This window comes from Crocodylus porosus, unplaced genomic scaffold (assembly GCF_001723895.1).
Source record: "Crocodylus porosus isolate Cpor-Errol unplaced genomic scaffold, CroPor_comp1, whole genome shotgun sequence".
Lineage (NCBI taxonomy): Eukaryota > Metazoa > Chordata > Crocodylia > Crocodylidae > Crocodylus > Crocodylus porosus.
In genome coordinates, this window is record NW_017728927.1 from 10857993 (window position 1) to 10876979 (window position 18987).

An 18987-nucleotide genomic window follows, 5' to 3' on the forward strand; every position below is an offset into this window, starting at 1 on the left:
ACTGGCTGGGGCAGGATGAGCAGGGAGGCAGCTGGGGACAGGCACAGGGGAACATCTCCCTGGCTCACTTCCTTTGGTACTGGTCGCCTTTCATTTAGTGTGAGCCCTGACACTTGCGTGGAGAAGAGTCCCAAAGGCCTTCGAAAAAGCACGTGCAGAGCAGAAGTCAGCGAGGACCCTGGCCACCAGCTAGTGCAGCTCTAAAATCAGGGAGGAGAGGGGCGGCTGGCATTGGTGGGCACTGGATGTTTGCTGCAGAAGCTCGGTGTGAGCTCTGCTTTTCCAACCTCCACTCCTGGCTTGGGCCATGCTTGTGCTGGGGACAAAGGGGCAGGGGTCCCTCTTCCCTCTGATGCAGTTGCTCAGGCTTTAAAACCCTCATCCACATGAAGCAGGTCCAGCTCAAAGGCGCTGCCCGCTCATTGCTGCAGTTTGACCTCCAGGTCAGCGCTCCAGGAGAAGCCTCCCCTCCACCGGGATCTCACTGACCGGCTCTTGTGCACGTAAGTACTTCCAGGTGTTAAGTTAACACTTGTCATACTGCAGACCTGCCCTCGGTGCTTGGGTGTGGTGAGATGGGCTCTGCCTCATGGAGCTGAGGGATTGTTCCTGAGTCCTATTCGTGCTGACCCGGCAAGACCGGTGTCACCAAGCGGAGGCGACTAGCCTTTCCTCGCCCTGGAGGGGGCTGACGTTCCTCTCCTCCGTGCAGAAAGGACTCTACCCAGTCCTGAAACCAACCTGGTGTTTTGTGTGGAGAAAAGGGTACATCCAGGCACTTCAAGGGCTTTGTGCATCCAGCATCTCCCCACTACCCCCCACCCCTGCTCACTTGGTGGAAGTGGGAGGCTGTTGCACGTTGCTTCTGCCACGAGACCCCAGCAGCCAGGCAGCAGACGCCCTGGTGCTTCCCTACCTCATCAGTCAGTCCTATCCCTCCTTCCCTCTCCTAGCTTTCCAGGAGCTGTTTCGGGCAATGAAGTAACTGTGAGCAGTAGCGAGTGGTCGTCTTGGGTCTCTCTGGGATTGTCCGTTAAATCAGGAACTTGGTTGTTTGAATTTTCATTCGCTTTTCTTTTCTTTTTCCTCCAGAGATGCTGGTCAGCTGCATCTCCCACCTGTTTCAACTGTGGCTCTGTAAAGAGCTGCAAGGCAGCCTTGTACAAAGTCATCTGCAAAGAGGCTACCGCCAGTGACACAAGTCAGGCCCCTCTGCAGCAGGATCCTGGAATCCCGTTGTACTGTGGTTTGTACAAATGCAGGAAGAAAAGCGGTCCCGTCTCCCCGTCGAGCAACTAGAATAAGCATTTGCTGTGCTGAGAAGCCAACATCCAGCCAAGGCTTTGTACAGCGCCTCGCACGCTTGGACGGAGGCGCTAGTGAGTGTTGTAACACAAGTGCCTAGCAGGTCACGTACGACACGCTCGGACGTCAGGAATAGGCAGCTGCAGGTGGGGCTCCGACAAGCGGGAGAGCAGGGGCTGCTTCAGCTCAGGATGGGGTACATCAGAGCGGCTGGGGTTGGGGACTAAGGGAACAAGAGAAGGCTTGAGAGGTCTTGGCAGAGCTGTGGGGGAAGTTGGCCTGGCCGCAGGCTCCCTCCATGCTGCGTCCCCATGGCTGGAGGGGAGGGAGCGGGGATAATGAGAGAGAGCAGATGTGCAGGCTGGGGAAGCCGATCTTTGGGGGAAGGGAGGCTTAAGAGCCGAGTCTGCTGCTCCAAGCAGCTGAATAAGTGCCACAGAAAACACCCTCGAGCCCCAGCTTTGGAGCAGAGGGAAAGGCCTCCTGCGAGCGCCTGCCCATCCCAGCAAGCCCGTTAGCTGGGACGGGCAAGAGCAAGACGGGGCCCTCCGGAGGAAGCAGCTTTGCTTCAGCGCGCTCTGTGAAACCCAACCTGAGCACCCGGGGAAACAGGCAGGGCTCTCACAGCAGCTGTGATCGTGGCCTCCCTGCTGGCTAAATCCCCTCGGTCGCTGTGCAATTAAGAGCTGGAGCTGGGATGCTAAGAGCCCCTTCGCTGCGCCAGCACAGCCCCCTCTTCCACGCAGCAATCTGCTCTTCACACCTCCACCTCCTGCTGTCCCAGCTACCTCCCTTCCTGCCTCCCTCTTTCCCTGGGCTAATTATACCCAAGTGAATTAGAGGGTCATGCGAAGGCAGCTGGGCTGGGGCTCCAAGTGCTGAGAAATCTGGCTAATGATGATTTAAAAGCAGGTCAAGGAGAAACACTCTCATCCCAGGTTTGCTGGCAAGGTTTGGTTAGGCCCTGAGCGTCGGAAACAGCCTAGTGGTACCAAAACAGGGCTTTGCCTCCCCAGCTCACCCCCTTCCAGCTCTGTTTCTGATGCTGCTTTGGGAGAAAAGCCTCAGTGCTGAGGTGGAAGCAGACGTCAAAGCTTCCAGTGATTACCCAGCTAGTGATTCAGCACGAGGCTGTGAGGGTTTAAATGTTATTTATTTTGTTGGCTGAGTGCTGGGGTCCCATCCTCTGCCATCGTAGGAGAGGTCCCTTCTGGAGAAGGTTACACTCGGGATCACACCCTATGTCAGGTATCCAGGTCGTGGCCGTGTTGGCCTAGAGGAAAAGGCAATTGGGACTCGTAGTAGAGATGCTATCTTTTATTAGACCAGCAAGGTTTTTGCAAAAAACATTCTTTAATTGCAAGCTTTTGGGCACAAACACCCTTCATCAGGCATTGGAGAAAAGATTGTAAAAGTTCCCCTGGGTAGAAATGGAAGTTCACATTTCACAGGATTTCACAGAGGAGTCGATAGATGGAAAACTCCTCTGGGCAGGCAGCTCAGAGCTGGTACCGCGTGTTAGGTGCTTTGCAGAAGCCAGAGGATGTTCATTGCTTGCTGCGATATTGAGCCCTGGTTTCTGATGAGTTTGGGACAGAGGGCAGCAGCCCAGCTTGTCCCTGTCCGCACGGCCTCTTGCAAAGGAAGGGGAGCTGATCACCGAACGGAAGGAGCAGCAGGTGTGGGGCATGAGTGAGGGTGGCAGGGGGGATGGATGATCAGTGAAAGGAGGTGGCCAGAGCTAATAGGGAACCACAGAGCGGGGCCGGGGGCTGTTCAGACCCAAAAGCGGCTGCCTCAGTGACCTCTAGGTACATTGAGAACTTGGACGCAAGTGAATCCTATCTTCAGCTAGCTCAAACCCAGCCAGATTGCAGAAACCATGCTGCATTTCTGGTATCAGGAGTTGCCAGCCTCCATTGCCAGGAATTGACGCCTTCCCCTTCTGTGCAGCTCCCCAAACCCATCCAAAGGTCATTGCTGCCCTGAGAGGTGCGCATCCATCAACGGAGCGAGGAGCAGGGCAGAGCGCTGCGCTTGACGGTCGTCCGGAGCCTGGTTTTCAGACCCTTGGGGTGAGTCGTGCTGTTTATGCATCCTCCCTCTGGCTGGGCTCCCAGCAGGCCTGTCCCCTCCAGGGTGGAAGTAGACTAAGCTGCCTAGAAACCCATAGGGGATTTCAGGTAGCAGCAAGGAGGGTACTGGGCTGAGACGGTGCAGGGAGATGGGGTGCAGCAAGGGCAGGAGTGACGCCTGAGCTGGGCTTCCCCCCTGCTCCGTAGGGTTTGCCCCTCTCCTAGCTGCAATCCCCTGCAGAGGTGTCTGCCTGATGGGGGGGGGCAGGCGGACGGCTTGCAGTTGCCCTGGCTGGAGCTGCGGGAGGGCAGCGTGGGCACTGCCACAGGGTAAGGTGGCTCCAGCTGGGAGATGGCCTCAATTATGAGGGCCTGGGCACTGTTGTCGGGGATGGCTCAGGATGTGACTTGCTCCTCCTAGCCTCCTTTTCCCTGTGAGCGTAACATGTCGCCAGGTCTGAGCATGGTGCGGATCAGACCTGCCTTCACGGCTGGTTTCTTGGGTAGGGCACCCGGAGCAGGTGAACTGTGTGCGTGTGGCCAGCTGCTCCTTCAAGGCACGTGCCAGGTTGTGGGGGCAGACAGGGAAGTGCCGGCAACTCGGCCAGCGCGGTGTATTTGGTGCATGGTGTTCAAACCAGGGAATCCAGGCCGGTGAACTCGAGTGTGTTGGAAATGCGGAGTCCCTGTTGAGCTTGACTGGCTTTGTGGGCTTGTTTTCTGGTATTAAATGGCATTCCTCAGTTTGCATGGGAAGCAATAGTGGGGAGCAAATCCCTCTGCTGAATCCAAGCAGCCGCACAGGGAACAAAGTGGGTTAAAGGACTGGACGCTGGAGAAGGACTCGTGCCTCAGTTACTGAGTCTCACCTACCCCGCAACGATGCCTGGTGCGTCTCCTTTGTGGCCACGTGTCTCGCTTGCTCCTTGAACCAAAGAACCTGAATACAAAATGGGCCGGGCATGGACAGTGAGCCGCGCTCGTGCCCAGCTGCAGCCCCACGGGCTTTGCACCTGGGCGTGTTGGAAAGAGGGGTTTGGAGGGATGGTCATGCTGGTGCCAAGCAGCTGGTGGAAAAACCCCGCTGGGGAGAATCGGAGGACAGCATCCTGTTGCCCTCTAAATGCACCTTCAGGCGTGGCTACCACCAAAGCCGCTGGCACGAGGAGAGCCTCTGGGGTGGGGCGGGCGAGCTCTTGGGGCATTGGGACGAGTGCCAAAACGCAGTCACGCCGCCATCTGCCTCGAGCCCGCCTCGCTTCTCGTCCTTCAGGTTGTAGCCCCCCCGGGCTGCCTGCTGCAGGCGCAAGCCGGGGTGCTGTGCCCTTCCTCCTTTCTCCCACCTTTCCTGCCTGTTGTGTCCCGGCATCCCAGAAGGTACATTTTCAGCCCCCCAAAAATAACTGTTTGGGAAGCTGATATGGGCTGCACAGACCTAGATGACCTGGTTTCCAGCCTGGCCTGGCACGTAGACAATACTTTAATAAAGTCCGATAATACTTTATTGTCTGGAAAGCACGCTGAGACTGGTGAAGGGAACCTGCTTTAGAGAAAGCCGGGTATTATCCGAGGTTTCTGCAATGCTCCCATCAGCGAGGGGGAGAGAGATCCACAGGCGGTAGCTGGCACTTCGATTCGGAGCCTGTCGGTTTTAGGGGCAAGGCGGGGGTTCAGGGTGCCGTGCGGGGCCGGGGTGCTGTGCAGACCCGCTCCTCTCGGCACAAGCGCGGGAGGTGGCAGGTCGCGTGGGGAAGAGCTGGAGGGGGGCAGTGCAGCACCCTGGCCTGCGGGCTGCATCCCCACCCGTGGGAGCTCCCCCTTTATTGCTCCATCTCATCGCGTGCTGCCGGGGTCGGCTCTTATTAAAGAGGCTGTGAGAAAGCAAGAGGCCAGGAAGGAAGCGCCCGGGCGAAGAGGAGCACCCGAATCAGCCGTGCCGACTGCCTGCCGGCCGTGGCGCCCCGTTCTCTGGGCCCGTGGGAGGGGGGCAGGGTTTCTTCCTCACGGGGTCACAGCTCTTCGTGGCCAGGAACTGTTCAGAGCGGGGGGAAACTACCCGAGCATCCTGAGGGGCCTCATCAAAGAGCCATGTGCCCCTTTGAGGCCCATTTGCTATTCAGGTCAGGGCAGCGAGGTCAGCAGCCTTTCTCCATTCGCCTCCGCGTTCAGCTCGGCGGCTCTCACAAGAAAAAAAGACAAATCGGGCTGGTGTCAGAGCAGGGCTGAGCCGTGCACGGCCCCTCCTGCTCCCCCCGCGCCCGGCAGGGTCATCTCCAGGAGCAAAGCCCTGGGGCCTCGAGCATCTTGCTGAGTGGGAGGGCTGCAGATCATGGCTGGCGGGAGGGGGGCAGCGTGGGGGTCCCTTCCCCCCAGCTTTGGAGGGGGTGAAAGGGAACGGCTGATATAGAAATAGGGCTGCCCCCGTGCAAAGCAAGCTCATTGCATTTGCCGCTTTCCCTCCGATGCTGTTTCCGGGCCGTATTTCTATCACTTGTGTGCTGCTGGAGCTGGCGGCTTTCTTTAAATGCTTTCATGTCACGCAGAGGCTATCGGCAGAGGGAGTCAGTCAATTTTAGTAGGGTGCCTGATCGGTAATGCTTGGAAGTCGTGCCCCTCTCTTGCCTGTTCAGCAGCTTGGGTCGCCCGGGGCTTGATCTGCACCACCGTCGCAACGTGAGCTGACCGGGCCCGCCGCGGCGGTGTCAGCAGTGACGCCAAGGATGGGCGAGGTTTGGACTCGGTGCACCCTTTCACCGCTGCTGTACAGGAGGTGGCCTTCGCCTCGGCGTCGTGATGCATCAGCGCAGCGTGGGCGCAGCTGCTGTGTTTGTCCTGTGCTGAAGAGGGGGATAGCAAAACCCCCTGAGAGACCAAGTCCTAGTTTCTTGTTAAATTTCCCATGCTGGAAAGCTGCCCCCGCGCCTAGGGTGTGGGATGCTGCGGGCCCCACTTTGCAGGTTCCTTTGTGTGCATAATAAATAACGTTTTGTCTTTTGGCTTGGCCCGGCGAGAACTTGCTTAGACCGAATCCCGGATTTCGCTTCGAATGTAATGACGGCAGCCTGCGTTGGATGCCCCGAGCAGCCAAGCTGTTACGGATGCACGGCTTGGGGGAAACTCCCTGGCCGCTTGGTGGGCGCGGACCGTGGGGCCCTGCAGGTGAGGCGCGGGGCTCGGCTGGGAGCTGGGGTGTAAAAGCAAACGGGCAGGGCGTCCCGAAGCAGCTGGCGGAGGGTTTAGCGCGGCGGGCAGCTGTCACGCATGCTCGTCGCCTTGCTGTGGGAAGGGGCACAACTGCTCCCCTCTCACAAAGCTGATCCCTGCCCCTTCTCTAGCCTGCGCCAGCCCGGCCACTGCGCCTGCTGTCACGAATCCCCCGCGGCTCGTGTGGCGGGCAGGAAACGTGCCCTGCCCAGCCTGCGTCTGCACATCCTTCATCTCCAGCCACAAGCATCTCCATGGTGATGAGCGGTAGCCATGCCAGCGAGTCTGCCTTGGGGACGGGGGCTTGTCCCTGGCCTGGCCTGGCTTGGCCTCGGTGGCTGAGGAGCATTAAACCGCTAGCTCTTACCCTCGGTCTAGATCTGATCAGACCCGGGTCCTCTCCTTTGGATGCTCCTGTTCCCCCTTTCGGAGCCCCCTGCACCCCTTCCTTGGGCCCGTGTTTCCACGGCGGTGGGAGCTGCTGCTTGAAGCAGAGGGGACCTGTTCTGTACCTTCCCTTTGGCTGAAGGTTTTCCTACCGTATCTGTCCCACTGACCCCAGTAGCAGTGTACGAGGCCCCATCCTCCAGCATCTTTGGGGCGTTTAACCCTTACATTTGCTCTCCCGCCTGCGCGCGTGTGCAGGGGTGGGAGTGGTGGAGCTGGGGGGGGGGAGCAGTGCTTTGGCATGAACTTGGACACCTAACTTTCCTGCTCCCAAGTTGCTAGGGGTAGCTGTCTGTACCTGGGTGCACGAGCTGTCGCCTCTGGGTTTCTTCTCTGCTCTGCTTTGCCTCGGCAGACCCAAGCAGCAGCGCGCAGATTGCTAAAGCAAGACTCGGGCGCTCTCGTTTCCGGAGCATTTCAGCATCGGCCCATCGGTCTCTTCATCGCCGCTTGCAGCTTTCGGTCTGCGACAAAGGAACCGAGCCCTAAAGCGTTTCAATCGCTCTCCTACCGCCTGCAGCTCAGAGCCACACAAAGAGCCACGCCGCTACTTCCATTGCAGGAACGTGCGTTTCCACGTGTCTCCCCTCCCCGGCACCAGGGATCGATGCTGGGGCTTGGAGGCAATTTCTCTGGGTGGTGAGAGACTCCAGGGAGCAGGGACAAAACCCAGTGGCTGATGCTGTCTGCATGACGCAGCCTTAAAATGTTGCGTCTGAGTTTCCAGCAGGAGGAAGCAGCCAAACCGGCAAGATTACTAGCATTTAGAAAGCAAATGTGATTTTCTGGTGGTTGTCAGGAAGTGCCTGTAAGGGTGGTGGGGAGCATCTGGCTGCCAGGTAGTATGTACACAGGCATTTTTCCCCACCATGGCAGATGCTGTCACCTTTCCCCCTCTGCACCAATTCCAGAGGCTGCTCGGCCCCCGTGCAGGAGTGGCTACGTGTGCTTCAAGCCCCCGGCTCTGAGCTCCACAAACGCTACCAGCATCACCAGGTGCTTTTATTGGGAGCCGAGCACAGCTTTGCAGAGCTGGGGAGCAAGCAGCATGTGGTGCTGGGAGGCTGCTCTGGCCAAGCACCTGCCTCCGAACTCTCCCTGTTGCTCTGCAGGATGCAGCGGGTTCGTCCTTCCTGGCTAACTATGGAACCAGGATACTGCAGGCATGAACCCACTCCTCCCTTTTGTTTCCAGCCGCAAGGATTTCCAGATCCTTTAAGCTGGAAGGTCGCTGGCAAGCAAGTCTTCCCCCAAGCAGATTATGTGTTGCAGTACTGCAGATTCACTTAGACAAACTGGAGCTCGGGGAGTCAGCCCAGCTCCCCGCAGGCTGCCAGGTGGAGGGCTGCGGGGGGAACACCACCCCTGGCGCTTCAGTCACCGTGAAATGGGTCTATGCTGCGACAGCTCTCCGCTGCAAGCAGGACCTTGCTTTTGGCAGGAAGCCTCCTCCTGCCTCCAGGAAAGGGAAGTCCCGACACAGGTTCTACTGAACAAGCCCCTCCATAAGCTTTAACGTTAAAAGGACCCTCACGTGTAAGAGCTAAGTGCACTTCCATGACAGTACAATTATTAAATTAATTAGGATCCCGAGCCTGGAGGCCTGAGAGATGCCAGGCAGTAGCTGCTCCTTTCTCTCCCTCTGAAGACTCCCCAGAAATGCCAGCGAATGCAGCATCAGGGAAGAGGATGTGGTTCTTCCTACTTTGCATTAATTTCTTTCTGCCCCAGAGTTGTGGTTTTCCTGGACACTTGTGTTTCCTTTGGCGTAGCTCCTACTTTTAAGCACAGCCTATCCTCCTTACCAGGATGCAGACTCCTCAACTGTTAATGGGTCAGAAACCCTTACCGTCTGCAGGCCTCTCCAGTGTGGGGGGTTGTGTCACAGAAAAATAAGTTTTGCAGCATGAGGACTATCCCCCTCTCCCTCCACTTAGAAGGGGTTGGCTTCTGGAGCCAACATGGAGACTTTTAAAGCTGGGCTGGACAAACTAGTAGCGATACGAGTCTCTTCTAGATGTTGGCTTGGTAGTACAGAGTCCAAGCCCACTTTGCCTGAAGAGACAAGGCTAGTCATTACAGACCCATTCTGCTGTCGTTCTTTCTACTAGCACATAGGGGAAATTGGTGATATTTGCTTCCCTCCCTCCTTCCCTTATGGCCCCCAATAGCAACAGCTCCAGGCCCCCCCAGACACACTGGAGGGACTCCTCCCCGGAGGCAGAGGACGACTGCTTCAGAGCCACGCTTCCATGAAGACTACCCACACGGGTTCTCGTATCTGAATGCAGGTTTTTATTTATCTTTCTCCATTTGAAGCTATTTTAAGTTATACAAATGGCACTTACAAAAAAAATAAAAAGAACCCAAAACTTAGTTTCAGAGTGAGATGGTTTCAGAGTCACAACACCCGATAAAGGAGACCGAGGGAGATTCTTGACCTACTGTCACAGATGGAAGAAGCCAGAGCAGGAGTTACGTGGTTCAAACTGCAACTAGGAAGGGGAAGGAGGGAGACACTGTGGACAGCAGGGCCAGCAAGCAGTGTGGGCCAAGTCACAGGGTCAGTCAGGGTTTCATTAGGACACTCAATCCTTTTGGAGGCATCTCTGTTCCCAAGAAAGAAGTTTTTAAAAGTTTCCCAGTCTGCCCGTGTGAAAGGAACACCTCTGAATTGAAGGGGGAAGGAGCCAAGCTGGAGGTGGCATCCTTTAAAATAAAGTCACAGGTGTCCCAGATGGAGGACACTTTTCTTCTTGGGTCTCAGCCCCAACCCCAGACCCAGGGCTCCAGTTGCTGTCTGAAGAGACTTTAGCACCAAGCTCCTAGAGAAGAAAGACTTTATAAATGGCCATATGGCTTTAAGGCTTGAGGCCCTACCTTGCTTCTGGCAAGAGGTACTAGCCTTCAGTGTGACACAAAAGCGAAGCCACAAGCACCGTGTCTGGTTAGGAGCTCAGCAAGGCATGGAAACACGGTCTGGCTTGTTGGAGCCAGCCACAGAAAGAGCAACTGATGGCTGCAATGCAGTATGCATCCCCTTCCAGGCTGGAACTGGGGCAACAACGGGCTGAGTATCTGCAGGGGCCAAAAGAAATTTGCCTGTAGAGTGGCCTCCAAGGAGAGTGCCTTCTGATACCCTGAAGGACAGTTTAGCATCACCTATTACAAAATGTTCACATTGTTATACACTAATGCAGACTTCTAACAGACAGCTGATAACATAGTGCCATGGAGATAGATATAAATAGACATTAACAAAAATACTGTTTTGGTCATTTTTCTGCTTCCAGTAATGTTGCTAAGTTTTCATGCCATCAATGCAAAAAAAGTTCTCCTCCCAGGGAGGGGTGGCAGGGAGGAGACAGCTTAAAAATCAGACTTAAGCAATAGGAACAGGCTTCAACAATAAAGACGTTCAGTGATTAGGATTTTGCTATTCCAGTAAGTATGAGAAGAAAGTACTGACAAATACCACTGTGCAAAGTTTGCTAAGAAGGTTTCTACTCTGTAAACTGAGATCTGCAACTTATGCTTCCAGCTACTATCCAGGGAAAGCAGTGTCAGCCAACCTGCTTTACACTCCTCTCCAACCAATGCTCCCGGAGCCCAGAGGGCTTAAATCTGAACGGTTAAAAGAAAAAGCAGCGAGATATGGCTGTAAATCTGGGACAGTCCTTGAGCATACCAGGCACATTGTTTCTGTTGCGGTTAGCGGGGAAGAGAAGGGTGCCGAGAAGCCCATGGCGTGCACCAGAGTCATCGTTTAGACTGAATCAGCACCATGTAAAAAAGCCACTGGGGAAGTCAGGCTCCCAGCCTTCCAGACAGGAGGGCTGCAGGGGAGCAGAAGCAAGCCAGGACTGGTTAAGAGGATACCTATTTAAAAAGTTAATGTGCCTAACAACAAATTTCACAAACCTGTCCCCTTCCAGGAGTAGCAATAAGGCAGCTTCAGTAGCCTCCAAAGAGACATGGAGGCTCATGGAGACAACAAGCCAAACCAGTTGAAAAAGGCTCCATGGTGCTCCTCTCCCACACACAGAACAGACCCAGAGCTCTGTTTATGGAGAGGGGGACTCCCGAGATGAGCCTCTGAAGCCTTCCAGGCAGTACTGGCCTCGGAACAGTTTTAGGTGCTCTACTTGCATGCATCTCGTTTTAAAAGGGAGGAGACTTAAGCTCACTAGCCCTGCAGTTGAGTTTCTGCTGGCAGAAGCCAGCCTTTCAGGGTTGGGGACATGATATGCAAGGTTACCTCATATGCCCAAAGAAGGGACTGAAGAAATATATTCATCAAAACCAAGTGAGGGAAGATGAGGTCTCCCCAAAGCTGGATTCTAACGTCACGGCCTCTCATCTCCCTCGGTTTGATGGAAAACTAGGAGTCACTGACACTCCAAGAGCTTGTCCAAGCTAGCTCTTGCTAATTTAAATCTATTAGGCAGCTGCATGGACATTGGCAGTAGAGATTGGAGTGTGGCACTAACTCTGTATGGCACAAGAGCAGAGAGATGATGCTATTCCCTTTTCTTTTAGGAGGGGGGAGGAGGGGAAAGAGGGAGGATGCTCAGAGCCAGGTGGGGTATGGCAGCTAGAGTTCCCCAAGCCAAACTAACCTGAAAAAAAAGATGCTTCTAAATCTAGGGCCAGGTTGCACCATTTTCTCCAGGTTACTTATCCAGTTTTAAGAGATGAAAGAAAGCCCTACCTCCAACAAAAGACATTGGATTCTACGGTAGGGGGGGAGCAGCAAGCCAGTCTGAAAATCCTTTTACAGAGAGAGGGAGGGAGAGACAGAAAGGAGAGAGGAGAAACCAAACCAAAGACAGAAAGAAGTTGGCAATGGGGGGGGAAGCTAAAGTGCATTAATATTCCCAAAGGGTAGAGGAGTCGATTGCATCAGCAGAAGCCTTGAGGACACCAGCATGGTCACCCTTCAGATATTTGCCATTGATTTTGATAGCCAATTTGTTATAGTCGCAGAACTCAAGAAAGAAGTCCACGGGCGTATCACTGCTGCTGGTGATGGATGAGTCGCTCCCCACCATCCAGTACTTCCCGGTGGAATCTGCAAGTAGGAGAGAGAAGAGGGTCCAGAATAAGCAACTGATGGACACGTGGAGCAGACACCCTAGGACCACAGGGCCCTGGGAGCGGGGAGCAGGTTGGCTTGATACGAGCTCTCCCCTTACTGAGGGTTACCAGGTTCGCACAGGAGTGGATGTTTCTTTCCTGGTCTTGCTACAGGGATGTTACAGAGTAATACGTGGGAGGAAGGGCTTCCACTGTGAAGGCCTGTGAAAACACCAGCCACAGCACAGGGGCATCAAAGAACCCCTTGCTGTAGCCAGACCAGGCTAGAGGGATTTGGTACCAGCAGCTCAGTCACAAGACCCATGAGCTTGAGGGCACTTGTAGGCCTCCCTCGTTTTGCAGCCCAAGACCATCCTTAGAGATGGTTGCAAGATGCATCTGCCCATTTCCTGCCACGCTCGAGCCAAACCGTGATGGACAGTTTAAGGGAGACCTCAAACTCTTGCCTTGAATGAAATCCCAGCAGGCACAGGGATGGAGAGGACAGGGGACAGGACAGCAGGAGCCAAGGTTTCTAGTGCTGAGGGGGACATTCAGGGGGTTTAGTAGTTCAAAAGCTGCCTGGGAGGAGCAGGAAGGGTGGAGATTCAGCCTCACTAGCATCACAGTCCAGCCCCAGTCAAATGGCAGTAACTCAGGCTCACCCTCCCATGAGTGTTCAGGGGTTTCTAATTTATTCCAACTGTTTTTGTTAGGAGACGCCCTGAACTTTACTACGGCTGACATTCACTACCGTGTCAGCGCAGCTATGAATGGGCAGAGGGGTTTCCATCTGGAGCAGGGTGGGAGCTCTTTGCTGGCCTCGTGAGCAAGCAGGGTGGTGGAAGAGCTTACAGTGGTCACCCGTACTGGTCAAAAGCTACCTTTCATACACACACACACACCATCTCTGGTGTCAAGAGACAAGACTGTTGTGTCTTACAAGCTAAGGAGGAAGCAAGAGCAGAATGGAAAGAAGTCTCTTGGGTTTTTAAGCTGTTGCAATTAGTTCAGAGTGCTCACACGCTCTTCGGTATAACTTTAGTCCATTGCATAGATCGCATGAAGGCACAGCTGTTGGGAGTTCAAAGCTCCCTAACACAAGCATCACTGCCATTTGATGCCTCAAGTCACTTGTTCTTGAAGGAGCAAACACACACAACCCCCCCCCCAAAAACAAACAAACAAAAAAGCCAGCCTGTTCCTAGCAGACAACCCTAGGAGCCTGCGTCACGGCAGGGCTTACCTTTGATATTGTATGCACCATCGTTGAATTCCAGTTGAAAGACATCGTAGTTGGAACGATTCGAGTCGAGGGTTCCAGTCACCTTACGGCAGCCGATGAACCCGTGCTCCCCGCGGAGGACAATGATCGGCCTGTTGATCAGCTTCATCAGGAAGAGCTCCGTCTCACCTGCCCAGCAGGAAGAGGGAGAGGGGACAGAGGACAGACGGTGAGACATGGCCTTTCTAACAGAGTCAGACTTCCTGAGGTTGCATACCAGTGCTGGTTAGAAAACTGCCCTTTTAGGTTCTACATGCACAACGGGGTAGATGAAAGCAGCTAAAGCAACTAGTGAAAGCCTATACGCTGCCTTCAGTCTGGACCACCAAAGCACAGGGGAGGCAGCGTGCCCAGTGACAGGTCCCAGTCTTAGCCTTCATCATGCTTGGACAGACCAATGGACGGCAAAGTGCTGCTCCAAGTCTTCACTCCTACTAGGATTGAAGGGTTTTCCAGCAATCCTTCTCCCAAGCCCCCCCTGCAACTAGATAGACATCCTTACCCGCCGTCTCCACTGTGGCCGCCAGCTGCCCGTTCTTCTTTGCTGTGACATACTTGCCATTCGTGGCCTTCAGGGTGATGCGCCTGTCACACCACTCGATGTCAAAGTAGCAACTTGAGTTCCTGCCACAGCACAAAGAGCAGCAGACAAGGCATAAGGGTCTGTGGAGCCAGGCAGAGGGATGCTCCGACAGAACAGCAGCATGGGCTGGGCTCATCTCCCTGCCCTGGCCTCCATTTCCACAGATGAGCTGGGAGTCAGAGGTGCCACTTTGCTCCTGGGGTGCAATGAATTCTCCCAGCAGCCCCACAGTGGGCACCTGAATACACAGTTTGCTGGGCAATTTAAGGACTGTGGCTAAAACCTTAGGATGCCAGGAGGTGCCAGCAAATCTGGAGGTGCAGAAGCCTTGGAGGGAAGTTCAGAGTTATGTATGTGTTCACCTCACCTTTTTAATGCATATCTCGTGCCACATCTTCCACTTCCCGAGACAAGTTCTCTAACCAGTAGTATATATGTAAGCAGATACCATTGGTGCAAATCTCACTGAGAATTATCTATACCCAAAGAAGCAACTAACATTTGAATTGCAGGGTGCAGTTCTAGGCTGGGAAACCCAGTTTCCTACGTGCCAACAGTAGGCTTGAGCAGGGCCTCTAGGATTAGCAAGGAGGCAGGATTTCAGAAACGCCTGCTTATCACTTCCCCTCTCCCCTTCCCAGCGCACTGGCTGTGATGACTCCTATTCATGGAGGGAAGACTCAGGTTTGTCATTTCCACTCCCAGAACTGGGTGCTTAGGAGCTCATGGCTACACCAGTGTCCAAGAAGGGACTAAAAGCCTGGCCCCAAAGAAAGAAGGAAGGGAAACTGGGAAGTGGAGCCTGCACTCAAGCCACTGGAGTAGTGGGTCCAGATGTACCCGACAGCTGTCCCAGAGTCACATCCCTGTAGCTGTGCTACAGGAACTATGCATACACCCCTTTCCAATCATCAGGGCTTTGCTCATTTGAAAGGCACTGAGCCTATTCCTGTGCAGTGTGGTCCTTCAGTCCTTTGTCCCACCGAGGCAGTAAGAGAGCTCCAAGCACGACTCTTTGCTTTTCATCTTGCAAGAGTATTTGGCCCCAGTCTTTTCAGAAGGGAAAACACATGTGCCTTTCCCCCTCCCTGCAGATTTCTCTGCAGCATCTCAAGCTGCCTCACTGACAGGCATCCCCACCCTTCCTTAACTAGGAACATGTGTAGGAATGCAGCATGCCTCCATTCACAGCAGCATGCCTTGCTCTGCAATATCCCCCTTTCCAGTCCAGGTATTGGCATCCCAAGCCACCCACAGGCAAGGACCATCTTGCTCACGACCCACTGCCTCAGTCCAAAGTCAGACTGCAAACATAACATCCACCCCAGTGCTGGCTAAAAGTCAGCTTCCTTAGCACAGCCAGACACTCAGGAGGGGAAAGTTTGCCACAATGCAACTGCATGCTACGTGCAGACACAGCCCCCGGATATTTAGCTGCAAAACCCAGCCACCCAGCAGCGATCAGTAAGGCCAGACAAGCCCTCCAGACTCACTTGGTTGAGGCGGTGGATTGTATCCCCCCGTTGGGGGTGAGGGTCCAGTATTTCCCAGTATAGGTCCTGAAGGCACACTTCTTGGTGTCCTTGTTGATCTCCAGTTGAAAGATTTCTTGGTCACTCTCTTCGTCCTGATTGGCCGAGAGGTCCATCCCTGCAGGAGACAAGCGGACATTCATCAGGAACCCACCCAGCGGTAGGAAGACCTCTGCCTGTGAGACGAGACCCCAACCCATCCTGTCCCCACTCTGAAAGTAAAGGAGAAAGGGTGGTATTAAGCATGGAGGAATACTACAGGATTAAGGGGATTGAGCTCTTCTCCAAGGGTCAGCAGGTTTGAAGAATGCTTGAAGCCAAAGTATTTGCATTTAGGTGCATTAGTATTAGGTCAGAGCCTAAGTACTGTGGACTTAATCAAAGTGCTTTGTCTTAATCGACTGCTTGGAGCGTGTCCTGAACAGGCCAGCAAAATATTAAAAGGAAGTCGCATCACTTATATACGTGGAGCATAGTCTGAAGCCGATCGCCAAGTTCCCCAATCATTAGTCAAGATCTGCACAGCCTCCCACTTGTGGCACATCTGAAGCCGGGCTATGGTGCATCACATGCAGGCCATCAAAGCATTTCCATGTTGATGCATGCTGCAGTACTAGGGCCTGGGGCTGGAGCGTGACAATGTCTGTATAGAAGAGGAGATCCCATCCCAAGGGCAAAGTTTTCCAGGATGCCGTAATGCAGTCAGGTCCTCCGCCCCTCACCATGCTACAAACTAAGGTAGATGGGATCCGACAAATCCCATTGCAGAGTCATGTCTGTGCCAAGGTGGTCACCTTGCCCAGCACCCTTCATAGCCCAATGGAAGGTGCTGTTTTGAGACTGGAAACATAGCCCGTCTCCCTGGTCTACACTGGGCCAGTTTCAGAGTTCGATCCAGCCTGCTTTTCTCCCTCCCAGCAGTGCGCCCCCCCCCCACACACACACCAGTTTCCACAGAGAAGTTTATGCATTCAGGGCAGCTGCTCGATCCCCCTCCAGCACAGCGCTGCTGCACCCACCCTTGCCCCCAGACCAAGCCAGTCCGACCCTAGCAAGCAGCAAGCCAAATATGCCGCATGTACCTTTGACCGCCAAACACTATCCCAAGAAAATACGCTGAGTCAATACATGCTGGGCCAAGTGTGCTTGGATGGAAAGTGGAACCCTTGAGCTTGGCAGATGTTTCTTGAAAACACTTCGGGGATGTGAGTCACAAGCAATGCTTTGGAGCCAAACCAGGCAGAGAGCAAAAAAAAGATCCCAGTGTCAGGTTTCAAAGAGATCTTAGCAACCTACCACAGGCACTTGGGATCCCAGAGGCTGCCATTCTCCACTATTTCAGTCCGAACCAAGGTGGAAGTCTGCAATAACAGTGCTGGAGCCAATAGTTACACCTCTAATGCCAGCATTTAGGAGAGGAGGATCTGGCTTGGCTACTGCCCACTCGATACAAGAGTAATGCCAGCATTTAGGAGAGGAGGATCTGGCTTGGCTACTGCCCACTCGATACAAGACAGCTCCCCGCTCCCTGGGCGAGTGCAGACGTGGGTGGTGAAAGAGTCGGTTGCGACCGCATCTAACAAGCCAGGCAAGCGGAGGACCTAAGGATACCAGAGGTAGAAGCACTGCCTGTGACATGATGTGCTTTTTAGAGGGCCACTGTCAAATAAAATAGTGGACTTCAAGGCAGCCTTGAAAGAGATGCTGCATATGAGCCGGAGCATTAAAGTCTTTCTGCTCTGTTTATGCCTCCAAAGGATAAGGGCATGAGACACTTTCCTCTGGGTAGGTCCGACTGCCCCTTCATCAGCTCCGTGGCTACCGCAGCAGTGCTTTCCAGCCTGGCAGGACCCTTATCACCAGGGAGGCTGCCAGATGCACAAGCCAGCTGATGAATCCCCCCCTCCCCCCCCAACCTTTCACAACCTAAGCACAGATAATGCCTGTGGAGGTTTGAGCTGGCATCTATTTGCATATGACCTCTCTTCCTGTAGACAATGCAAAATCCTTAGACTTGATCTAGGCAAAAAGCTGAACTTCCATAGAAGGGAAGTCTCCTGCTGAGACAACATTTACCTAGATGCATCCGTGAGTCAGGAAAGTGAAAAATTTCCATTCAAGAGCAATTGATGGGTGCAATGCTAGAGATAACTACCTGGTAGCTTCAAAAGGTTCTTTGATAGGCATTTGGCTGTTGAATGCGTGTGAAGGCTTAATCTCCAGGCCAGCGGTATCCAATTAATCAGAGCCAGAACAGTAGGCAAAATGTTTGTGGTCTGCATATCTGCCCCATGATCCTTAAGTAAATCAGCCCTTTGTTGTCCAGGATCTCGGCATCTTCCATGTCTAAGCCTTCTTATTGTCATCTGCACAATGCTGCCCATTGATATCAGTGCCTTCCCTCCACCCATGCCTCAACTATACTATTGCTGCTGCTGCTACCTTCACCTCCCAGAGACAAGCTCTTGTTGCTGCACATTGAAGGGCCCTCATTTCAAAATGGTCTGCAGCTGTGGAGAAGTTACACCCCAGCCAGGAACTTTCTCGGCTTGCCCTTGCTACAAAACGGCTTGTATTTTGAATAGGAGCCGTCAGGGCTCGTGCACATCTGGCCGCCCAGATGACTACACCCCGGCATAGCACATTCCTCAGCGTGGCCACTGAGTCACAGCCTGGCTCCAGCTGGTCTCATCTGCAAGGAGGGAGGGGCAGGAGGGGAAAAAAAAAAAAAAAAAAGCAGCCTCAGAAAACTGATGAATGAGGCTGTTACTTTGTCTTGTACAATAAGTACTTGGCCTGAGCCTGGTCCTTCGAGGCAGCCATCCTTCTAGCTCAGCTTGCACTTCTGAGTTCACCCCTGCCTCCCAAATGAGGGCCTTCCCTTAGAAGCAGTCTGGGGAGAAGCTAGAGCACCCCTTCAACTGCATCAATAGACCCACTCAAATAGTTGGAAGCACTCTTCTTTGCAAGCTTTCCAGTATAAATACCCTTCATCAGGGAAGCAGCTGCAGTTGGTGCATGCCCGATGAAGGGTATTTATACCGGAAAGCTTGCAAAGAAGAGTGTTTCCAACTATTTGAGTTGGTCCAATTAAAGAGATCAGGTTGACACAAAATAACCTTGTCTGCCTAGGTCCTTAGACCAATGCAGCTACAACCAACACCTCTGCAGAACAAGATGTCAGGCAACAGGGGCAGCCAGCAGAGTTTCCCATTTTGGTTTGAGATGTGGAGAATCCCCCCAAAAACCAAGCATTTCCCCATCTCTGGCAAGGGAAAAGCCTCCAAAGCCAACACTTCTCCTGCCAGGAAGGCTGGACCTGAATCCTTTACTGGCCCAGGAGATCTCGGTCTAACTATATCCCAAGCTGCTGCTGCTTGAACAGTGGCATTCACCAGCAGCAAACAGCCTTCCCTGCACACGGGAGCAGCCTGATGAGGACTTAAGTACATTGCAAAGAACAGTGGTCGAGAACGCTTC

General features: G+C 53.8%; 1 protein-coding gene across 1 annotated transcript in view; it reads right to left on the bottom strand.

Annotated features, from left to right (window-relative positions):
- Positions 1-9309: 9309 nt before the first annotated feature.
- Positions 9310-18987, bottom strand: part of FSCN1 (fascin actin-bundling protein 1) — a 19468-nt gene continuing 9790 nt past the window's right edge. Inside the window, exons 2-5 of the mRNA XM_019541997.1 lie at positions 15469-15625; positions 13895-14016; positions 13354-13521; positions 9310-12102 (exon numbers count right to left, since the gene is read on the bottom strand). Coding sequence (XP_019397542.1) covers positions 11900-12102; positions 13354-13521; positions 13895-14016; positions 15469-15625 — 650 coding nt within the window. The 3' untranslated portion in view covers positions 9310-11899. The remainder of the gene's footprint in view (positions 12103-13353; positions 13522-13894; positions 14017-15468; positions 15626-18987) is intronic.